The following is a 16004-nucleotide window of genomic DNA, read 5'->3' on the forward strand; positions in this document are numbered from 1 at the left end:
AACGAACGCAAAATTAGGAAATCATACGATTTTGCCATTTAAAAATGAATGTTTTTTTTTTTAATCGCGCAATAATAAGAAAACATAAATTAGATACAAACAATATTTTTTAAAGGTATTTCTGTTAAAAAATATACTTAAAAGTTTTATGTAACTAAAATATAATTACTTTTAGACCGGCAGATTACGCCATTTCAAATTTAGACTTAACTTAGGTATCTAGGGGCTCAATAAAGTATTGAACATGAAAGTGGCCGAAACCATTTTTTTTTTTTTTTTAAAGAAATACAAGCATTTTAAATCACATAGATTTTTGTGACATTTTCCTTTATTTCTACTTAAAATTATGCCTTCGGTAATATTTAAAAAAAATTAAAAAATATTGAAATACTTTAGTTGAAACCTTTTTTTATAGAATTGTATTCTCTTTCTTTTTTGGTTGTAATATTCAAATTAAAACAATATCTTCGTTCAAGCGTTCGTTTTACCAGACTACAGCCTTAACGCAAAACATTTGAAATTCTCTCCCTTTGTCACTAGAAACATTTGAAATTTTCTCACTTTGTCACTAGAAACAATAATCTTTTGCATGTCAAATCTTCCGAATCTAAGTACAGCTTAATTCCCCAACGTCAAGAATGTGTAGACTAGTAAACTCTTCCAGTGACTTCTGCAGGGCCTCGATTATGATGGGAAGATAAAATTTATCTTCAATTTTATTTACAAAGTAAAATTAAGTTTTCTGTGTGAAAAATATATTATGTTTACAATTTTTTTTCCAAACAATTACCGACGAAGACGCTTTGAATTTTCATACAAATATACACACTTTCGTACATAAATGACACACGTTTTGTATATCCAAATTATGTTTCCAATAATCATGTGTTCATTGTACTATACGACATTTCTTAGGCATCCAGATGTTTACTAACTGAGATGAATATGTTTTCATCATCGCTATGGCAGCATCATCTGCATGGCAGCATCATCTGCATGGCATGTGATGTTAATGACCTTATCTCCCTTAGTAGATTCACTACTTTTTTTTATTCTTAAAAGCGTTTTTTTTATATATATTTATTCTGTTTGTGTAAAAAAAGGTTTTAAGCGTATATGTTGTTGTGCTATATTTAGTTATAAAGGTGCTTAACCCCTTGTTTCTCTGTTGTTCTCAATGTGTGTTATTTTCTAAATGTTAATATTATTTATGTCCCGAATTGAGTTGTTGTAACTCCTGGGAATGTAATTCAACGTATTATGTTTGTTAAATACGTTGTGTTATATGATTTTGGAAAAAATTAAAAAATAGAATAAAATATCAAAATTAGTTTATACAGTCTCCGATGAAGATAGCCGTTCATAATCGCGGCCCTGTCTGCGTTTCGCATATCTCTTGTTAATGTCAAGAAGAGTGAGGGGATGCCTTGGCTAAACTGAGGTACTGTAAGACTTAAGGGGCATTTTACCATCTCCTTGTAAAACCTGATTAGCTTATATTTCTTGCTTAAAAAAATCGTCGCCAAAGTTAACTAAAGATATTTAATCTGTTTAAATCACATTTAAAAATGGCGTCGCTCGCGTTGTCGTTATGATAGCTCTGCTCTAATTTTTATTGCCTTGAAAACTGTTGATAATCGAAATAATTATGCGAGAATCCAAGATTTTATGTTAAATTATGTTGGTATCCTATCGACAAAATACAATGAAATTCGATTAGAGCTTGTATAAGGTAACGTTATCTCCACACGATTTCGTAACTTAGCCGAGTTGTGTTTCGTGTTTTGGCAGTAAAGTTAATAACGGTCAGTAATCAGCTTATAACATTCATTCCTGATAAAATTTGTTCCTTTCTTACCCGTACTGACATATTTAACTAAAGTAAACGAAACTTATGTTTGAGAAATTATGATTATTAATATATATGATATGAGAAAACTGGAAAAGCTAAAGAGAAAACACTAAAACAGAAAAATAATAACTACGAGGGTTGTGTAAAAAATAAGGTTCTCAATTTTTTCTCAGGTTTAAGGCATTTTTTATTTGAACTGAAAAATACATCATTGGAAAGCTTAATTTCTTAACTATTTTTCAACATAATCACCAGATTTTTCAACGATTTTTTGTTGATGACTTATCCACTTTCGGAATCCAGCTTCAAAGAAGTCCGCCGCCAGTCCGTGGAGGAATTCGGTGTCATAATATTCGGCGCTTAACAACTGTCAAATTGACATATGAGTGTTGCTCTACGTAAAAAAATGACAAAATCAAAATCATTAGCTAATTTGAACTTACATGTTGTTAATCAGGATTTACAAGGAGATAATAAAATAATTTCGTTCTTATTCTCAAGGCACTCTCTTAAGACCCATCCACAATTCCTCTTTCTTCTCTAACTCAAATAGTGTCCATGCGGCTCGACTGTGGAATCATCTCCCATTAACCATCAAAGATGTTACCACATTATCTCTGTTTAAATCACGTCTGAAGAAACATCTCCTTTCTCTTCCTCAATCTGTCCTCCTCTCCTCTTTTTTCCTTTTTCCCATTGAGTAATGGTTTTGATTTGAGGTAATTTATTGCGTTTATTTCTATTTTTATATATCTTTAGCTTTTCAATCTTTTTTCTATTATGTTCTGTAACTTGAATTATAAAAATAAAACTTTTGTTTTATTTAATGGTTGGAAGAAATTGCCATTTGGCAATAAGCCCGCCAATGAACAAATAACATTATGTACAAAAAGTTAAATAAATAAATAAAAATAAAATATCCCCTTATTTTCTAGATGTACCTTTGTTCTAATTTACTGTCCTTATTTCTGTCTTTAGCAAAAAATCTTTTTTGTTAAAATAGCACGTATGTAAACTGTGCAAATCGGCTTAGGCCGTCAGTAAATAAATTATTCCGTATATTTTATTTATTGTAAATTTAAAACTCCGGCGTTGCCGATCCATTTTCGATATGGAACATATTGAACGTCACCAACTTGCGTTCCACGCTTCTCATTTTTAATTGGATTCGGTAGGTATCGATTTTCAGTCCATAAAACCGTTGGAGAGGCAACTACTGCCGTAAACCCATTACACAAATAAACTCAACCGTAGAAAATTGTGTTTACCTATTAAATTTACATACTGTTTATCGATACACGTGTTCACGTGGATTGAGCAAGCAAGAAAATAAATAAATCATCAAATAAAATTAAAAAATTATGTTTTTTTTTTCTTTTATAAGACGATTCTACTCACTTCGATTAAGTATGAAAAAGCGGTAATAGATTTATCGATTTAGTTTTATACGAGTTTACCATTTAAGATTCGGTAGAATGTTTTTTCTTTTAAATTTCGAGTTATCTTCATCGTTTATTATTATTATTACTATTATTGATAAATTATTTAGCGTCATCGGCGTCACTAACAAACTTGATTTTTTTTGTTATCATATTATTTTTTTTATATTACAACAGAGATGGATAATATTTCAGAGAAGGGTACACGGAAATATAAGAGACCAGGTCTCTTATATTTCGCTCACCCTCTCGAGCAATATGTCATTTACAGTAGTGTATTCATCATAATAGGGGTTTTTTTTGACAGAAAGTTTACTTGGGGCTAGTTGACCTAATTATTTAATATGGTTTAAGAATATGGGGACTAAGTATTAAATATTATACGGATAGAGTCTTGAACTTACATGTACAAATTTTAAAAATTATCGTACCTGTAAAAATAAAGAATGAGGCAAAAGACAACCATAAAATATTATTTGATTTTGTTAACGTTTTGCCAATTAACAAACAGTATAAGATAGTGACAGATCATTTCCTCGATTGCAGTTTTAAATCCAAAATAACCCACCAGATCGTGACCCAACAAGTATCGGCACAGCAGCTGACGGTGCCACGATAGAAGAACTACTATAGAGATAGAACAATGGGGAGTGTAGTACCAAAACTGTTTAATTTAATACCTCTGGAAAATCGCGAGGAAAAAACCTAAATTCATTAAAAAAAATAGTCAAAAACTTGTTAAAAACAGCAAGTGAAAATTGAGTGAGCACATAAATATATTTTATTATTCAATTATTATTAAACTATGTACTTACTTATATATATTTTTTTTAATGTAATGAAACCCGCAGACAAGCTTCGGCTTTGCGGGAGCAAAAATACAATTATGTATGTTACTTATTTGTTAAAATGTAATAAAACTTTAAAAGAAAATTTAAAAAAATGATTTGCACTTACTTTCATTAAAAAATAAATTGTTTTGTATGCACTAACTATTTAGTTTATTTAAGTTAAACTAAAGTGTTTGACAAATATAAACAAATGCTAAATAATTAGAATATTTTTGATTTCCATTTCATTACATAAAAAAATAATGGAAGAACAGTAATTTATGTGGGGACATACGCTTGTTTTTTAGATAAAAACACTACTCTGTATATCTATTACATTTCTTTATTTATTTATTTATATTTTGGAAAAAACAACAGTTTTTACATACTATATTGTATACAGAAATAAATTTTACACAGTGATGTTAGCTATTGATTAAGTACATTATCGGCATCAAAATAAAAGCAATTTAACAATTGAGAAATGTTAGGCACTTAGAAGTTGCAAATAAAATAAAATTACATATATGTGTATATACAGTAATAAAAATAAAGTAAAGAGAAATAAGATAAATTTAAATTCAAAGTTAAGAAAAGGAAAAAGTTGTATAAAAATAATGTAAAAGGTACAAAATATAATAATGAACATACGAGTACATACATAATTACTGACATCGTATAACTAAATGGGTATACTGTCTATAAGGAATCTTCTATATTGCATATAGGAGAGATGAAAAATGTCTGCATGACCGGAGAAAACAGTATTTTAAAAATGACATGCTCTAAAGAAAAAGTAGTTTTTCCTTGAGTTAGTCCTAGGTACTGGCAAATTAAATGTAGTATGGAGTCTTGTTCTGTTGGGTACAAGATATTCTAAAGAACTTGTAAGTAATCTTCCCATTGATGTGTTTTTTTTTTATTTGCTACAAAGATATGAAACATATATTTAGAAATGAAAAATAGTACTGGGATAATGATCCGAATATAATCGTATTATGAAAATGGCGTTATGGGTCGAGAGAACACCCAGAGGCTAGATTTATGGGATGTGGTAGGCGAGGAAGGAAATGAAATCAGAAATAGCTGAATGACGGACAGCTGCCTTCCTGTCTAAAACCATAACACTCACTCCTCACTAGCAACTGGCCACACTGAAACTTTTATATTTCCATTCAAACTTTACGCCATTTCCTTTAAACGTTCACTCTAGTAATTCGAAAGTTTATTTTTTTGCATCCATGAAAAACTTTTTTGTTTTACTTTCCGGTATAATATTTTAATCCTTTTTGTTTACAATTTTGTATTTACTATTTTACTTCGGCCAGTTACGAGAACGCGTCACAAATAATGTTACTTATAGAGTAAGGGGTATATTTTTATTAATATTGTATCTTTATATGAATAAATAAATTAAAATCAAAATTTAAATACAAAAAAATATTTAAGAAACGAACAAAAGAAAGAGAATTTGTTTTTTGTTGAGACCTTTTACCAAGGTATAGTTATATCGGTTAAAAACAGTCACAAATTACAATTAACATTTTTTATTTATTCATACAAATACACGTATGTATAAAATTAAAAAAATAATAACGTATCCCTAACTCTATGAGGCCAAGAGCCATGTGTTGAGTTGGGATACAACATAATTGAAAGTGGAACCATGTTCATTATTAAATAATAGCAAATATTAAAATTTATTACATAAACATATATTTCAATAAACATCTGTAGCTCAATCACAAATAACTATCGTTGTGCTAATAAGCGACGTGATAACAATTTCTCACCATGGTTGTTTATCGTATTCGCAATCACAATGCAACATCCGAGAACACCTTATAGTTAATGTCAAAATATTTATGTTTCGCGACGCATAATCCTGCTGCGCAATCACATATTTGAATTTCACCGGTGTAAATATGGAAAATATTCCAAAACTGCTATTTCATGAATTTATTTATTATTTATCATGCTATTTGCTGCATTAAGCCTTTGTAGTAATTTAATTTCCACTTTTTTGTATTAGATGCTCCTTACTACTTTGCAAATTCGCCAGTGAACTGTATTTATTTACGAGAAAAACAAAAAACAAACCGACACGAGCGTTGACTTAGAGATTACACACGCGTTGACTTATGACTGCGATATCTTAAGCATGTTCTTTATTGTTCATTGTGATCGCTTAAACGCTTAGCATGTTTTTAAGCACGTCAATAGTTATTTGTGATTGAGCTACTGGACAGCACGATTAATAGTATATAAATCATATATATACATAGTGTTCTTTAAACCCTGTCACATCCGAAACCACGATAATCAGGTTGGGCAAGAAGACATTAAAAAATATTTAGAACGAACATTTTTTTTTTAAAAGAAAATATTTAAAACAACAAATGGTTGCGTACTTCTGCAGGGGAGAATCGAGGGGGGCACCGTCGCGCGGTTGACGGTATATCAGACTCCCCCCTCCCCCCCTCTTCGTTTCTTCCCTGCAGAAGTAAGCAACCATTTGCTTTTTTAAATATTTTACTTTTGTAAATTTTATTCGTTCTAAAAATTTATTTTAATGTGCCATCATGTCTTCTTGCTCATACTGATCATCGTGGTTTCGGATGTGACAGGGTTTGAAGAACACCCTGTATAAATATATGATACTTATATTTATATGGTTTGTCGGCGAATATCCTTTACATGAAAACATATGATTACACTGTTTGTATAATAAAAATAACGGCTAACTTAACTATAAGGAGCGAGATTTTCTTTTAAATATATATTTTTTTTAATTCTCAAAACCATTTTTTTTATGAATTTGACCTAAACACCCTTGCATAGTTACGAAATCAAGAGCACTTGACTTATGACCCTCACACGGCAGTCTCGGCGCCAATCAAACAACCGAATCTCAGTTCCCAGACATTCAGTCTCATTCGTTTGAACCGCCCACTGTTTCAGCTTTATTTTTACTAAAATTGAAATAATTTGTTTATTGTCTTTGTCCGGGCGGATAGCTCTGTGTGTGAAATAGAACAGAATCCTCGACTCGGTGGCTGTTCTCAAGTTAAAAAAAACCAGAAAGAGAAATCTTGCCGTCAAAAGTACATATATAGGAAATTCACAAATTATAACTCGTCGAGTTTCGGGAACAAATTGTAGTCCTTAAAATATAGCTTGATTAAAATGACAGCTGCCAAACTAATGTCGATAGTGATGGAAATTACTGATCACCGATCATGTCCCGATCAAATCGATTTTGTCCGTTTTTTCATGCAAACATAAAAATCGTTTTTCAAACAACAAAAAAAAATATTCTGAAAATGTTTTCTCGAACATCGAAATAACATTGACTCCGTGTGTAAATACCTATGGTCCTTAAAATATAGCTTGATTAAAATGACAGCTGTCAAACAAATGTCACTAGTGATGGGAAATTAACGATCACCGATCAAATCGATTTTATCAGTTTATTCGTGCAAACATGAAACTCTGTTTCCGAAAATCGATATAAAAACGAATGAGGAAATCAGGCGAGAGTGTAAATCTGAGTCAAGTATAATTGATAAGATTAAGAAAGGGTTTCTGAGATGGTTTGGTCACGTAGAACGAATGGACGACGAAAGAATGGTAAAACAAGTATATATGGCAAAAATGAACGGCAACGTGAGACGAGGACGACCAAGGAAGACGTGGCATGATCAGATAAACCAAAATCTTAAGTCTGGTCATGTCAAAAGCAGACAGAACCGAAGGGCATGTATGACAAAATGTATGAATGTGGAAGAGGCTAGGATTGTATGCCAGGATAGACGTGTGTGGCGGTCCATTCTCTCTGCCTACCCCTACGGGGAAATGGCGTGACGGTAGTAGTAGTAGATATAGAATCGCAAAAACAAGCCCATTATAGTGTGTTTAAGACAATTATTCACCAAAAAATAAGACATTCATACTTTTTTCATGAACAACATTAAATGAATATTTTTTTTATTCGATCAACTTACATTGATCAATTTGTCCCATCTATAACGTTTTTGCAAAATGGTGTAACCTTGTAAGAACGTCGTTAATAATTAGGTTTATTTTAGTTTTTTTTTTTAGTTTTAAACCTGATTTTATATTTTTATGTTGATTTGTATGTCAATCATTGTATTAAAAAATAAATTAGCATGCTAGATACGAATGATTTTTTGTGTCTTAATATAAATCACTCCTTAGACGTTACCACAAAGTTATGTCGTCATTTTTGCTGATAACTGTCATTTTAATCAAGCTATATTGTAAGGACTATAGGAACTAACATTTTACTAGTTGTGAGATATTGCACTTTTAAAGTTAACAGCTCATCCCAAATCAACAATTCAAATAAAACAGCGAGTTGAATATTATAAAACATTATTTTTTGTATTTATAAAATATTACATGTTCTTATTTACTTTCCAAGCAAATATCAGGCGCCACATTCAATTCATTTTTTTTTCAATTCAATTAATTTATTTTAAATATAACATATACATTACAAAAATACATTCAATACGTACATATTATAAAAAAGAAAAAAAATACACGAAAGAGACTCATGTCAAAGTAGTATAAGAATCCTGCTCCGGAAAACCCCTTCGGATACATGGAACAGATCCAGAGCGATGTTGTTCAGCATAGCGGTAGCGCTTCCAACAGGCATAACCATAGGCAGGTTGGTCCTGAATATCAGAATATGAAACAATCTATGCTGACGATGTCTTAGGTAATTATCAGGAACATAAAAACCAATGCTCATCATAATTTCAGAATTATCGATCATACCGCGCAACAATAGATAAAAATGTGTAGTCAAATACACATTCCTTCTAGTCTATAAACTGTTGTAGCCAAGCATATCCTGGAGAAACTCGGTCGGGTAGAGCCAAGGATAATACCCGCACTCTCTCATGTAGAGATATCTCAAAAACTTCTTTTGGATTTTCTCTATCATAAGAGAGTACTTCAGTTCATGTGGCCCCCAAATCATCGAGCCACTCTTGAGTCTACTTCGCACCAAGGAGTTGTAAGGAGTTCTCAGTACGCGGGTATTTTCGACTGACTAGGGCCCAAAACAGCAAAATTCTGAGATTTGAGAATAGGTGTCTCAGAAGAATATTGGATATCCGGTGGTTTGACTTTGTGAGGAATGAAGTAATAAGAGAACGGACCCAGCAAACTCCGGTGACAACTGTCACTAAGCGGAGGCGATACGGTTGTCTTGGCCATGTGCTGCGGATGCCTCCTGAAAGCCTTAACCACGCATGCCTACTTTACAAGGCATCAGGTTCTCGACGTCCTGGACGTCCACTGCTGGCTGTTCGTCGGCAGTTCATGTCAGAACTACGGGACGCGAACCTGACTGGGGAAGACGCACAGCAGCTGGCAGCCGAGATGCTTGGAGGATCTTTGTGGACACCATATGCTCGGACGTGGAATAATGAAATATTTCAAAATAGATTAAAAACCCTTAAAAAAGGGAAATATGAAAGTCTTTGGCTGTTTTATACAGAATTTGATTTTTCTTATGCCAGACATTTCTCCCTCCTTTTCGAGTATTCCTTCTATGTCCTATCTAATCGAGTTGCTAAACCCGACTTCAATCAATGCTGTTATCAAAGTACATCCATGTCACAAACTCAGTCAATAAAGTTAAGAACGATATCGCCCCCCCCCCCCCCCCCCCGCTCCCCCGACAGAACTTTGTACCGAATGTTTTATTTCTAAATTATTTACACGAGGGAGTATAAATATTGTATCAGATTGTCTAGATCAGGGTTTTCCAATATATGTTCCGCGAAATACCAGTGTTCCACGGAGCCTGAATAATAGGTGTTCTACAAAAAAATATAATAATCATATACACGGGTTTTCAGGGCCAGACCGCGAAACTTTAGAAGATCTTTTCTCATGGTAAGCTTTTAAAAAAAATCGTTTTTTTTTTTCCAAAGTCATTTAAAAAAAAAAAATCCGTAGATAAACGTATCGAAAGGTTCTAGACCCGTCGTTATAAACCGATGTACTTACATCAAAACTTAAAGGGGGGGGATCGGTAGTGTATCTTTGTAGTTGGTCGGGAGACTTTTATCTTCAACTATATTGAAGCTATGTCATTTCAGTGCGTAGATATGTGTACCGAGACGTACGCTTCTCCTTGTTTCATATCGATGTACCTACCCAAGACATGAAGGTGGGGGGTCGGTAGTGTATCTTCGTAATAGCCAGAGAGAATTTATATTCGACCATACCGTCATGGTTAAGGTATGACGTCCTTATCTTCGCATCATAATCGAGGCCCAGGTCCCCGATTGCAATGGGAAGTTAAAATTTATCTTCAATTTTATCTACAAACATATTACAACAGAGATGAAGAACATTTAAGAAAAGTTTATATAGAAGTCTAGGCATCTACAGGGCTTATGCCCTGTCAATGGCTGGTTTAAGTGGCCACTTTACACACTGTGTAACATTCACCATTCTGCCTATATTTGAACATCTATATTCCTTCAATTCTTTCATCTGTTGATGTTTGTAAAGTTAAAGAGCTGAAACCTTGTTGATAAATTACCTGGTCCATGAAGAAGTATAGAAATTGAAAAAAAAAAAAGAAGTATAGAAATTGAAAAAATAATATTTCCAGGCGTTGCCTAGTATGTAGGTGAAATAATTCAATTGGATGAATCTCATCCGCATAAATAAAGGTTTCAGCTCTTTAACTTCACAAACATCAACAGATGAAAGAATTGAAGGAATGTAAATGTTCAAATATAGGCAGAATGGTGAATGTTACACAGTGTGTAAAGTGGCCACTTAAACCAGCCATTGACAGGTAATAAGCCCTGTAGATGCCTAGACTTCTATATAACCTTCTCTTAAATGTTCTTCATCTCTGTTGTAATATGTTAATATAAACAGCTGCCCAGGGAGTAAAATCCAGTTCTTGTCTACAAAAATTTGGACAAACTCAAAATATTGTTTATCTACAAAGTGAAATTATGTTTTCTGTATATTTCTGTATATATATATATATTTTTTTTTCTTTTAAACATGTTCAATTATAGGTTACCGATGAAGATACTTCAAATGTTTATGCAAATATACTCATTTTTGTACACAAATATTGTTTTTTTTTTATAGATAGTCGAAGATAACTCTCTTTACTTCCCTTTGTAATCGAAGCGCAGGTGTGATTTGTAAATATCTTTTTATATATTTTTTTTATAAATTACAAATTCTTTACGAATTTGCTGAGAAAAATGTATAATGCAAGATACATTTTGTAAGCAGTTCGTTTGCTCCGACCCGCACCAAGATGGAAGATTATTTTATCGTCGAGATACGGGGCTTCCAACAAATTAAGTTTCGCTCGAAAAATTCCATCACATAAGTTTTTTTTATTTATTGTGATATGTTTTGGCGTTGATCGAATCTACGTTCCTTTTGGAAAGTTTTCAAAGGAAACATACCCAGTCTAAATATCAATACCTAGATTGAGTTTCCTGCTGAGATTTCTTAGTGGAACTGAATTTTACTAATAATAATAAAACTGCTAAAGGTATTCCGTTTTGTTCACTTCTTTTGTATGAAAAATTGATAGTTTTTATAAAATTTCAATCCGTTTTTATTGTAAAACCTTAAATAATGCTTAATTTCATAAAATTATTATTGCATTATACTTAAATTTATTCCCAGAATAGGGAAATATCACGTTTTTTTTAAATCATTAAAATTAATAAGGGTCTAAGGAGTACTGTTGAATAAAAAAAAAAATCTACTTATTAGGAGCATAAAAAATATTTTTCATTTTTAATTCCCACGAAAAAGTCCACTGCATTGGCTACGACCCTAATACCTCACGATTCGTGTAAAATTGTAACTTTGTTTGTGACCTTTAACTTTATTTCAACAGAGAGGGAAAACATTTTTGAGAAAGGAATATGGAAATCTAGGCATTTACAGGGCTTATGACCTGTCATTGGCTGGTTTAAGTGGCCACTTTACACACTGTGTAAAAATCACCATTCTGCCCATGTTTGAACATCCACATTTCCTCAACTCTTCTATCTGTTGACTTTTGTGAAGTAAAAGAGCTGAAACCTCTATCAGCCAATGACTGGTCATAAGCCCTGTAAATGCCTAGATTTCCATATTCCCTTCTCAAAATTGTTTTCCCTCTCTGTTGAAATAAATTTAAATATGAATAACTCCCTAGGGAGAAAATCCAGCCAGTCTGCAAGCATTTGGACGTGCTCGAATATTGTTGTTTGTGACCGTTAAAATTTAAATAGAGAAATTGTCATAAATCTTGTCGTCACAATTATCAAGGTTAACATATTGACGCGTTTTTGGAGGGACATATTTTTTAACAATATATTTTTTAATGTTATGTATGAAATCACTTTATATTAAGTAAAACTTCATAAAATAATACTTTTCCTTTTTCATTTCAATAGTAATTAAATTCATAAAATTACTATTACACTATTCCCAGTATTATAATATCATAATTACCAAACCCTCGTTTTCATTTCCATAATACAACAATAATTAGTGGTACTTTTGGGCCAGACCGCGAAACTTCCGAGGAACATTCTTCATGGTAATGTTTTTTTAAAAATCCTAATTTTTTTTTTCATAAACTCTTTTTTTTTACGAAAAAAAAAACATAATTATGATTTGAAAATGGAGACAATCTTTAGGGCCTAATTTATTAGATTTCCCTATACTAAGTATATACCAAGGAATAATTATATCCGCTGTAACTAATTATACCCGGTATAAGAAAAAAGTTACTTATAAAAATATTTTCGACCTAATAACTATACTACTAAGCTTATTCTATCGTTCAATTTTTGATCATACCATATTTCTACGTACATTTATGAACAAACTGTGTATGCGCATGTGCAGTAACTAATACTAATACATTATTAGTTTTAGTATTAACAAAACAAAACGAACTAAACAAATGGCAAGCGTAACTAACGAAATCCAAGTCAATCAAAAACGATAATTATATTTATTTATTAATGTTTTATTTAATTTTTGTGGTTAAGATTTGAAGTTTCTTTTAAAAGAACAAACTGTAAATAAATTATATTTTCTGGGCGTCATGGACTTATAAAAGAAAATATTCAATGCAAATAATTGAAGAAAGACAGTTCATAGATATTACATCATACACAAATTGACATTAGCCGAATGAAAAAATATTACATAACGAAATGAAATATACCATTGATAAATATTTTATGTATAAATACTACAAAATATAACAAAGACCATTTTCAAAAATTTTACGTTTATTTTAAATTTGTCTCCCATATAATTTTTCAAGTAGTCATGTAAATAATAGTAGTGTTGAAGTTGTCTGTGTTTTAGATACGATGCATTTTATGTTCTGATGCGGCGCCCTATGCTCTACCAAAGGTGATATTCCAAACGCTCTCTTGCGTTTTACATACAAAAGACGCGAGATAAAAGTATTTTCTACGGCCGCGAGAGCGGCTCAGAATAGCACCGCAGGGTACGTATTCTGATGGGAAGTTAAAATGTATCTTCGATTTTATCAAAAAGTAAAATTAAGTTTTCTGTATAAAAAATATAATGTGTTTTTTTTATTTTTTTTTCTAAACATGTTCAGAAAAAAAAATGTTGCAGCAGTTTTATACACCATTTGACGTTCAATTTTGTTTGTCCCAAGGTTAGCCAAGGGGTCCCGATGCGCGCGCCGACATGGCCTTCATGATGATGAAGAAGAAGCGGTACAAGTTCAGCGTGGAGTGCTGCGTGGAAGAACTGACTGAGGTGCCGTTCGTTGCCGCCGTGCTGTTCGCCAAGGTTCGCCTGCTCGAGGGAGGCAACTTTCAGGAGCACAGCTCGAGGTAGGATTTGCCGTTACATAAATAAGTTATATCCACATCTACCTATTAAGGGGAGGCAGTAGACCAGCGACCCCGCGTAAATTAGGTATTTTGTATCAACAATACCTCAAGCGACGCGACGTCCGTCCGGCTCCAATGTTTATCTAAAAAATACTATTTTTGCGTTCGACAGAAAATATATTTTCACTCGGTACACTCCATACAAATTTATATGAAAATCACGCACGGCTTAATCGTAATCGTAAAGTAAATAATGTTTGAGCAAATGACGGAACAAATGCACATATTTTTTTGTTATTTTATAATGTTTTTCTTCTTTAGTATCAAAGAACAATTTTGAAGTAAACATCCTTTTTTCTTCTTCTTTTTTTTCTTTTATCAGGAAACATACAGAACGGTAACATATTTTTTCTATTTTACGCAGTTAGACTTAACTCTAATGGACCAGTGAAGTTTCCATATTGCATTATAATTATATCTAAGGTTATCAATGAACTATTTTTTTAAGTACAAAAAGAGAAGGAAAAAAAAACATAAATGGAAGTAGTTTGAACATTAAAATCAAAGTAAAGAAGTTATTTAAAAGTTTGTAGTTAGTATTTACAAATGGAAATAAAATTAAAAATGAAGAATTTTTTCTGTAAAAGTAATTAAAAGGTAAGAATTTTAAAAAAAGAATGAAAAACATGCTCAGATGAAAAAAAACATTTTTTTAAAAAAGACCCTTGTAAGACTTTTCATTGTGCCTACGGTTAAGGCATTTTGTTTACGTTTTTGCCAATATTTATGTAAATATATGATTATCTGTGTTCACGTATTACATATACGAGTAGATAATGTAATAGCTTGTTTTAGTAAACTTTACTTCTTTTTCCTACCGCTCATAATTTTTGTAAATATTGTAATACTTTTTGTGTCCAGGCGAATGAAGAAAACAGTTCTGTGTGTGAAATACCCAGCAGCGCCGCGATTATGAACGCTATCTCCATCGGTACATATCGAGACTGTATAAATTAACATCGATATTTATGTACGAAAACGTGTATATTTGTAAGAAAATTTTTAGTATTTTCGTCGGTAACATGCAATTAAAAATGTTTAGAAAAAAAAATTGTAAACATGTTATATTTTTCATTCAGAAAACTTTATTTTACTTTGTAGATAAAATTGAAGATAAATTGTAACTTCCTATCGGAATACAGGCCCTGAACTTCGGACGAGTGTTTTCAACTCGATTGCTGCTCTCAAGTAAAAGTCCTGAATAAGGCCATAAGTCCGCCTCGTTGTGTTGTGATTGACGAGTTCTTCTTAAGGTCCTGGGTTTATCATTGTGTTTTTAACTCTTAGAATACGTGTGTAACTAAACAATTTTGGTAAAATCACTAAAATGTTTTTCCCAACGCTGGCTGATGCAGCAAACTTCCGTCATCATCACCAAAGTACTTTCGAAACGACCCAAATTTTTACCGGACACGGAGTTATGACAAGTTATCTACATAGGTTTAAATTAAGGGTGATGACTATTGTCCATGCGATGATATTTCTTCACAGAGTATCGCACATCTGTTATTTCAGTGCCCATTTTTCAGTTTACAACGCCATAATCTTGAAGCAGAATGCAGGAAAGATGGAATATCCTTAACAGATATCCACACAGTAGTTAAAAGTAGTTATCACGCGCCATTGTTCTTGGACTTTGCAACAATGGTGATTGGACTCATAAAGGTAATAAACCAAAATCAGTGATCGAACATCCCATTTCCAAGACAAACAAAAACGATATTTTCTTTACTTAATTATTTCAACACCTGATCGTTCATTCTGCCCTTGACATACCGAGACTGTGCGTTGAAACTGCCTCAAGACATTTTTGGTCAAGTGCAAATACATACTTGGGAAAACGTGAAATAATAATGAATCTTTTTAAAAGCATTATACAGAGTGTTCATTAAACCCTGTCACATCCGAAACCACGATG

General features: G+C 32.3%; 1 protein-coding gene across 3 annotated transcripts in view; it reads left to right on the top strand.

The window, feature by feature from the left end:
* LOC148282993 (uncharacterized) overlaps positions 1-16004 on the top strand; it is a 155657-nt gene that overhangs the window by 16483 nt on the left and 123170 nt on the right. For all 3 annotated transcript variants that reach the window (XM_088224177.1, XM_088224178.1, XM_088224179.1), the window contains exon 2: positions 13846-14026. In XM_088224177.1, coding sequence (XP_088080303.1) covers positions 13878-14026 — 149 coding nt within the window. In that variant the 5' untranslated portion in view covers positions 13846-13877. The remainder of the gene's footprint in view (positions 1-13845; positions 14027-16004) is intronic.

This window comes from Micrasema longulum, unplaced genomic scaffold, assembly GCF_059751315.1.
Source record: "Micrasema longulum isolate JH-2025_06_02 unplaced genomic scaffold, ASM5975131v1 h1tg000271l, whole genome shotgun sequence".
Taxonomy (NCBI): Eukaryota; Metazoa; Arthropoda; class Insecta; order Trichoptera; family Brachycentridae; genus Micrasema; species Micrasema longulum.